The 8,954-nt window shown below is 47.8% G+C and overlaps 1 protein-coding gene across 7 annotated transcripts in view; it reads right to left on the bottom strand.

Annotated features, from left to right (window-relative positions):
• Positions 1-7,435: 7,435 nt before the first annotated feature.
• Sh3bp2 (SH3 domain binding protein 2) overlaps positions 7,436-8,954 on the bottom strand; it is a 39,426-nt gene continuing 37,907 nt past the window's right edge. For 4 of the 7 annotated variants that reach the window (XM_017800279.2, XM_029567685.1, XM_008841853.3 and 1 more), the window contains 2 exons: positions 8,503-8,562; positions 7,882-8,019 (listed from right to left, as the gene is read on the bottom strand). In XM_017800279.2, the coding sequence (XP_017655768.1) occupies positions 7,882-8,019; positions 8,503-8,562 (198 nt within the window). Of the gene's footprint in view, positions 8,020-8,502; positions 8,563-8,954 lie in introns of all 7 variants that reach the window. The other 3 variants (XM_017800278.1, XM_008841852.3, XR_003850911.1) reach the window with 3 other exon arrangements.

Below are 8,954 nucleotides of genomic sequence, written 5' to 3'. Positions count from 1 at the left end.
ACTTGACTGCTGATCCCCTCCTCCCCTGCCTAGGATGAAAAGTCATCTTCTATAGATCATGAGTCATATGTGAAAACCATACAGCCTTTATAAAATACTTTAAAAACTGGATCAAAAAAAAAAAAAAAAAAAAAAATAGAACAACCAAGTGTACACGCCTGTGATTTCAACCCTGGAAGCTGAGGCAAAACATATCATCACAATCTCAATGCTAATCTTGTCTACATAGTGTCAGAGGTCAGCCTGGGTTACACAGCAAGACCTTGTCTCAAATATCCACCCGCCCCGAAAAAAATAAAAAAAAAAAAACAGACACAATGGCAGGTACCATAGTCTTAGCTACAGCTACTTTGCAGGCTGAGGCATGAGAATTACTTGATCCTAGGAGTGTACAATGAGCTAAGGCAACATAGCAAGACTCAGAGTGTGTGTGCGTGCATGCGTGTGTGTGTGTGTGTGTGTGTGTGTGTGTGTGTGAGAGAGAGAGAGAGAGAGAGAGAGAGAGAGAGAGAGAGAACACAAACAGGACAATTAAAAAACAAAGGAGATGGGGATGTAGCTCAGTGGTAGAGTGCTTTCCTAGTATGCACAAAGCCTTGGGTTCAATTCTCAGAACCACAAAAAAAAAATGTGTTTTAAATAAAATAAGCTGGATGATCAAATACAGATGAACAAAGTGCTCCAGTTAAAAAGAGAAGGTATGCCTTAGTAATAAGCAAAACATGAAATTAAGAAAACATTTTATGGGGCTGGAGAGATGGCTCAGCGGTTAAGGGCACTGACTGCTCTTGCAGAGGACCCAGTTCGATTCCCAGCACCCACATGGCATCTATGAACCGTACTTAACTCCAATTCCAAGGGAATCCAAAGCACTCTTCTGACCTCCACAGCACTGCACAACATGGGTGCACTCACATACATGCAGACAATCCTCTCGTACACATAAAATAAAAATAATTTTTAAAAAAGAAAGAAAACATTTTACAATAGACTAAAATAAATAAGACATACCAACAAATTGAACTGATGGTCTTAAAAGTAAGACCATAGGGCTGGAGAGTTGGCTCAGCAGTTAAGAACACTGACTGTTCTTGCAGAAGACCTAGGTTCGAATCCCAGCACCCACATGGCAGCTAACAACTGTCTGTAACTCCAGTTCCAGGGTATTCAACAGCCTCTTCTGTCCTCTGAAGGCATTGCACAACACAGGTACACTTACTTACATGCAGTCATAACACCCATACACATAAAATAAAAATAATAAAATATTATAAAAGTAAGACCATAATGATAAAATTACATACATCTCTTTGGGGCTGGACAGATGGCTCAGTGTATAAGAGCACTGGCTGCTCTTGCAGAGGACCCAGGTTCAGTTCCCAGCACCCATATGATGGTTAGGAACCATCTATAACTCCAGTTCTAAGGACTCCTATGCCCTCTTCTAGCCTCTGCAGGCATTGCATGCACGTGGTACACTTACAAACATGCAGGCAAAACACTCATACACATAAATATTTAAATTATGCAAGGCATGGTGGCGCACACATTTAATCCCAGCACTCTGAGGCAGAGGCAGGCAGATCTCTGTGAGTTCCCTGTCTCAAAAAGACAAAAGAAAAAAAAATTTTTTTAATTACAACGCTGGAGGGATGACTCAGTGGTTAAGAGCACTGGCTGCTCCTGCAGAGAACCTAGGTTCAGCTCCCAGCACCCACATGGTGGCTAACAACATTTCTGTAACTCCAGTTCCAGGTGATCTGACACCTTCTTCTGACCTCCTCCATGACACCGATGCACTTACACACATGCAGGCAATACACTCATGTACATAAAATTTAAAATTTTTTAAAAAATATTTTATTATTTTTATTTTATGTCTATGAGTGTACTGCCTGCATGTACATGAGTGCGCCTGTGTCGTGCACTGCCATGGAGGTCAGAATAGGGCTTCAGATTCCCCTGGAACTGGAGTTAAGGACGGTTTGTAGCTGCCATGTGGGTGCTGGAAATCGAACCCGGGTCCTCTGCAAGATCAGTCAGCGCTCTTAACTGTTGAGCCATCTCTCCAGCCCCACAATAAAAATATTTTTAAAATTTTAAAATTACACCTCTTTGCCAAATCTTACAAAAGAGCCAAATGAACAGTGACATGGTACTCACGGGTCACAGGACACAACACTAAGATGTCAACTTTCCCAAGCCAATTTAAAGTTGTGATGAATTTCCATCAAAAGAACGATTGAGCTGGGTATCATGATGCACACCTTTAATCCCAGCACTCAAGAGGCAGAAGCAGGCACATCTCTGTGAATTACAAACCAGCCTGGTCTACATAGAGAGTTCAGGCCAGCCAGTGCTACATTAGTGAGACCCTGTCTCAAAAACAAACACACAAAAACAGTCTGGGGGAGGGATTTATTAGGTCGAGCCCTCCCAAGGATCTGCAGGCAGTTTATGATTGCTGGGGGAGAGAGAGACACACATGCCACAGTGCATGTGTGCAGGTCAAAAGACAACTTTATAGGGGTTGGTTCTCTCCCTCTACTATGTGGATTCTAGAGATTGAACCCAGGCCATCAGGCTTAGCAGCAAGCATAGCATCTTTCCCCTATTAATCATCTCACTGGCCCTCAACTGCCTTAAAAATAAGAACTGGAGGGCCAGGAAGGTAGCTTAATTGGGAAAGTACATGCCACACAGTCATGAGGTCCTAGGTTTGATTCCTAGAATGCAGGTAAGAAGTCAGGCATGGTGGCATGCACTTGTAATCCTACCACTGGGGAGGCGGAAATAGGTGGATCCCTAGATCTTGTTGGCCAGCCAGTCTAGCCTATTTGAACATCCTGGGCCAGTGGGAGATCCTGTCTCCAGAAAGAGCACCCAGGTTGTCCTCTGGACTTCCCACACACGCACACATGTATATGCACCCACACACATACACAAATACACAAACACAAAAGATAAGAACGATATTGGAAATATAATTCAGTGGTAGAGTGTTTGTCTAGCATGCACAAGTCCCTGGATTTCACTCCAGGATAGAAAAACAAAAATAAGTAAATATGGGGTTGGAGCAATGGCTCAGTGGTTAAGAACACTGGTTCGAATCCCAGCACCCACATGGTAGCTACAACTGTCCGTAACTCCAGTTCCATGGGATCCAACAGCCTCTTCTGACCTCCGCAGGCATTGCACGACATGGGTGCACTTACCTACATGCAGGCAATACACATACATAAAATTAAAAATAAGAACTGATCATTAGAAAATGTCATGATCAGTCAAGATAAGCCAGAGTTGGAGAAGATATTTACAATATGTCACTGATAAGGTCATCTATGGGGCGGGAGCGATAGCTCAGTGGTTAAGAGCACTGACTGCTCTTGTAGAAGTCCTGGGTTCCAATCCCAACACCCACATAGTGGCTAACAACCATCTGTAACTCCAGTTCCAGGGGATCTGACACCCTCTTCTGACCTCTGCAGGCATTGCATGACACAGGTGCACTTACATACATATAGGCAATACACTCATACACAGAAAATAAAAATAATAAATAAAATATTTTTAAAAGACCGTGGGCCAAGCATGGTGGCACAGGCCTTTAATCCCAGCACTCAGGAGGCAGAGGCAGGCAGATCTCTGTGAGTTCAAGGCCAGCCTGGTCTACATAGTGAGTTCCAGGACAGCTGGGGCTACAGGGAGACCCTGTCTCAAGAAGACCAAAAAAAAAAAGAAAAAAAGACCATTAAAAGAATACCTATTGATTAATAAGATAAACAGCATATAAAAATGGGCAAGATTTGAATAGACTCTTTACAGGAGTCAAGATTAAAGTGGCTAATAAGTGTGAAAGTGTTCTGAATTTCAGTAAGTAAACACATGTAAAGTCATAGTTATACACCCACCACATTGGCAAAAATAAAGGCTCTGTTACTACCAAGTGCTGGCAAGGGAATACAGAGCCAAGGGAACTCTCTTTTAGTGCTTGTGGGCCTGTAAACAGAATGGTATTCTTGGAAAACAATTAAAGATCCTTAAACCCCTGAGAAACCATGCTCACATGCATCATGGGTAAGATGGCTGTTAGCTGCATTATCTGCCATTGCCCCAAACTGGAAACAATCAAATGTCTGTCACAGTGAAAGGTCTTCGAGCAGTGGTATAGTCATACAATGGAACTATTTCAGCAATGAATTTGAACAAACAAATTTAGCGTGGCAACGTAACTCTAACAGCGAGGAGCCAAAGTCAGATGCCAAACTTGCATCTGTTGCTACAAAATACAAGAAAAGGAAAATACTGAAATGGATGCAAAACAGAGCGGCTAAGGCTTTTCAGAAAAACAAGGACACAAGACTCACCAAAGCCAGGACTGAGGAGGGCGGTGCTGTAACAGGGCGGGCCTGTGGATGCTAGAGACTGCTCCTCAGAAGTTGCACAGATGCCCTTAACAATTTGTTACACTGCACATTTATAGTTTATTTACTTTTCTGTGTGTTTTATTACATAGGAAATGAAGAAAGGAGTTTTCTCATAGCAGCTCAGGGTGTGCCAGGGATGTACCTGAGGGCAGTGTAAGGGCAGCCGGAGGACACTCTGGAATGCCTGGGAAGGTTCCTGTAGAGCTCACAAAAGATATTAAGGTGAGTCAGAGGTCTGTTCAAAGTCTCTCAGACCTCCCTCCAGGAGAGACCAGAAAATAGCTAGATGGGGGGCTCACTACCTGTGTATACTTTATGGTGTGCTGTGACATTCCCAGGGGTCACTGCCCCTTCTCCTCCAAGCAAAGGAGGCATTCCCAGAGCCTCTAGAGTCAGGCAGCCTCATCCAGTTGGAAGGAACAGAACACTTGCAAGATGTGATGAGGAACCCAGTAAGGACCAGAGGTCTGATGCTCCCCTTTCCTAGTCCCAGGCATGGGTTTGGTTCAAGTCCTCGGTCTGCTCTGTAAGCCTTGATATTGTCTAGGCCATTCCTCTCCAGGGCCAGCAAGGCTCTCCAAAGCTTCTTCCCTGTTGTGCTTTTAGGGATAGAGCTCCAGTCTGGTGTCCAACCAGTAGGGGGCACTCCCAGTAACATGACCCAGAGTTGGAGGTTGGGTGGCACTTGGGAACAGCTTGTACTTGAAATAAGTCTCTAGTGTTCAAAAAACACCTATTGGAGCCGGGCGTGGTGGTACACACCTTTAGTCCCAGCATTCAGGAGGCAGAGGCAGGCAAATCTCGTAAAATTGAAGCTGGCTTAGTCTACATAGCAAGTGCCAAGCCAGATGGGGCTACAGGGAGATGCTGTCTCAAACAAAATAAAACAAAAAAACTCCTATTGGGATTGGGCTGGTGGGGCCGTGGGGCAGGGTTGTAGCTCAGTGGTAGAGCAAGACCCTGGTTCCATCCTTAGCACTGTAAATAATAAATAAATATGAAAACTTCTTATAATGATAAAAACCTAAACATAGAAACAAACCCAGAAGGCATGAAGGCTCACTACACTTTCAGATGAAGCACAGGAAACATGTTTATCCTCATCCTGGGCTTAGGGATGCTTTGAACAGTGCCTGGGGCCCTTTTCCTCAAGCCTTGCAACAGAAGCCATCTCTGACTACATCATGATGGTGGGAAGTCAAGGAACCCTCTCTGGGCCTCTTTCAGTAGAACAAAGGGAGTAAGCTTGTTCTCGGGCAGGGCCAGGGCACCCTGTTGGCCCATTTCATACACTGGGATCCAGAAGACGAAGCAACAAAGTAGATTAATTTGCTCCTGAGAGCTGTGGCCCCCGGGATGGGTGAGGGCACCCCCAGAGCCTGGGAGGCAGACAGAGCTGGTCAGACACCTGGAGTGATTAGTAGGGGCTTGGAGCAGTGTCAGGGAACCGGGTCTGGGGCACAGTCTGGGCTCAGAGCAGTAGAGCAGTGATGGGATTAGACGACAGTGAATGGCAAAGCTGGGACTTGAACTCCAGTCTCTCTGAGTCTTGGTTCTCTCACTTATAAAAAGGGACCAATAAAAGCTACTGCTCTACCACCTCAAATGCTGGAAGTATTTAACACACGGTAACCCCACTCCCCAACCACATGTTGTAAAGACCATGGCTAGGACCCTCCGATCAATGCCAGCACACACTCTTGCAAATGAAGCCCTGAGCCAGAGGCTATTCAAAGAGGTGGGCAGCTAGCTGTGCCAACCAACTCAGGGTTCGGAAAGTGAGACAAGGCAGAGTGAGCACTGGGTGGGTCTTGGACAGCCATGAGCCTCAGGTGTCTAGTCAGCCAGAAGGACTCATCATATGACTCTAGGCCACAGAACCCTGAAATCTTCCAGTCCAGGGGTCTTCAAGTACATGTTAGCCATGGAGCTAGCCCCCAAAGCAAGTGCCAAAAACAACTCTCATCCAGTCCTCTAATTACAGAAATGGACACTGTGGCCACAGCACCTCCCACCCTAGTCCCTGATTGAGGTCAGGGCAGACCGGGTTAATTCCAATTGTCATAACGCAAAATGTCTGGTTCTCCAGAGATTGTTCAGAACACCAAAAGCTCCATGTGCTCCAAACTTGACCAGAGCACACCTTCTTCCCTGTCAGGCTGAAGAGGAAACACCTGTAGAGACAGGTATAGTTTTGGTTCCTGGAAAGAGATGGCCACTGATACCCACAAGGCCTGTCATCCTACTGAACTCTATGATGCCTTGGCCACAGCCTCCCTCATCCACTAATGTAACTCACCTAGTAGACCATAGGCATCCAGAATACAGTAGGAACTAGGGTTCCCCACAGAGGGCCCTCTCACTGGGCAGTGGTCCTTGGCTACTGAGCAAGTGTAGAAACAGAAGATTCCAAGGTCTCTGCCAGCCCTCACCCCCAGGCATCCACAGCCTATTAGAATTCCATGCAGAAACTGAGCAAACCAATCAGAGGTGCACCTGAGCTGGGTATCACCCAAACAACCTGAGCACCTGGATGCTACCATGACCACCCACCCATTCCCCACTTTTCCCACTGTACTCTAGTCACATTTCCTCTAAGAAGTCTTCCTAGAACCCCTGCTGAGTTCTAAGCTCCCATGCCCAGCTGCCTGGGACACTGTGCTGCCAGCACCTTGCACTCACTGTCCTGACTCTAGACTGAACTTGGCCAGGCTGGATAGGGGCTGCCCACAGAGGACAACCAGCTCCAGCAACAGGCCAGGTACATAGGAGGCACTCAACAACTGTTAACTGGGGCTTTGAAGTTCTGAGCCTCAAACCAAGATTGACCCAGGTGGGTCCCGAGCTGTTACTTAGTTATGCATGCCAGTCAGTTCACTCGGCAGCCTGTGCCCTGAAAGACTAAAACCACCTGTTAGGGCTCCTGTGAGTAGCTTTCTACCTGACATTGGTAGGTGCTCAATAAAGCCTGCTGCCCCTCCCTGCCAATCAAACCCTGGCCACCAAAACAAAGGTCATCTTGATTTATTGAGACAACAGCTCCTCCTGGAGCCTGTGTCTTAGCATTCCTATGGGTCCTAGAACCAGCCTCAGGCCCCATCTGACTGCCCCAGCCCACTGCAGGGTGGGTGTGCTGTGGGGACCAGATTTCATGTCCTTAAAGCCCAGGCAGCACTTAGTCCTGGGCCCTGGATACTTGAGAGTTGGGGCATGGAGGGGCTGGATGGGCCAGGTCAGCTAGTCAGTCCTCTAGTGACTGCAGTCTGTTCCAGCCTGGGACTCAGCCTGCTGGTTGGTGAGGTCTGGTGGCAAGTCTGCTCCTCATTTCTTGTTCTGGCTCATCTTCCCATGTAGGCCGGTTTCCGTCAATGTGTTGGGGCTGTGGCCCTATGGCTGTGGCCCGGTGACTGTGGTCCCGTGGCTGCTTCCACTTTACAGTTGTGTGGGGCTGATGTCACCTAGGCCCAGTGTAGCCATATGGGTGCCGCAGCAGCAAGCTTTGGTGGCTGGGTAGTACATGGGTGTGATAGTGCTCTACCATGCTGCCCACACTTGCAAACAGGACCTCACCTTCCAGGTAGAACTTAGAGTCCTGCAGGGGTAGAAGATAGCAGACTCAGCAGGGCCTGACCAGCTGGCCGCTGGGAGGCCAGCGGGAACAATGGCACTGACAGTCCAGCTTGCTCCTGGCTGCCCATGCTCCCTCCCCCTCTGCCCACACAGCAGGACTACACTCTCCAAGCTCTCCTATCCTACCCCATCACTATCCCCAAGGGTCCAACATGAAGCCTGCACTCAGGGGTCTACAGGCAAGGAAGGTCTCTGAAACCAGGGAGTAGGGATGGCCACCCAGCCCCCTTTAGAGTCAGCTGAGGACAAAGCAAGGCTAGGAGAGGAGGAAGGCTGAGGCAGTAGGGGAGAGCCATGAGGGCAAGGGACAGACTAAGGATGATGTCATGGAGGGCCAGTCCAGTCCTCCCATTGCCACATCCTTTCAGGGAGACGCACCTGGCTCTTGCTAAGCCTGGAGCCCAGTGTTCCCACCCCACCCTCAGAGCAGGACCCAGTCCCTCACCTTCTCAAAGATTCGATAGTTCCTCACTTTGTTGGAGGATTCATCCCACACGACTAGGACCTATGGAGAGGGAAGTGTGAAGCAGGAGGTTCAAAGGAGGCTCCAGTGCCCAGAGAGGGCAGCAGCAATACTCAGACTGGGTGCTGTGGCTCTTGAGGGGAGAGGTGGGCCAGGGCTCTATCCCCTGCCCAGCTTGTCATGTGCAGGGACAGCCCCTCATCCCAGGGCTCCTTCTGCCCTTAGAGAGCCTCTGTGGAGACCTAAGTGGCAGGTGCCTGGTCCAGTTGGAACACCTCTAATGCAAGTGAAGTAGGTGAGGTCTTGCTATATGCTTAGAGGGATGCAGGAGTGACATTCACCCTCTATTTTGACTGCCTCCTATGGCCTCTGTACCACTCTGAACAATCCCATCTCAGCCCAAATTCTACACCATCTTGGCTCCCAATTGGCAG

The sequence above is a fragment of the Nannospalax galili genome, unplaced genomic scaffold (genome assembly GCF_000622305.1).
Source record: "Nannospalax galili isolate Female #2095 unplaced genomic scaffold, S.galili_v1.0 scaffold101, whole genome shotgun sequence".
NCBI classification, from domain to species: domain Eukaryota; kingdom Metazoa; phylum Chordata; class Mammalia; order Rodentia; family Spalacidae; genus Nannospalax; species Nannospalax galili.
The sequence above is the reverse complement of the archived record's forward strand: the minus strand, read 5'-3'. Positions and strand labels throughout refer to the sequence as shown.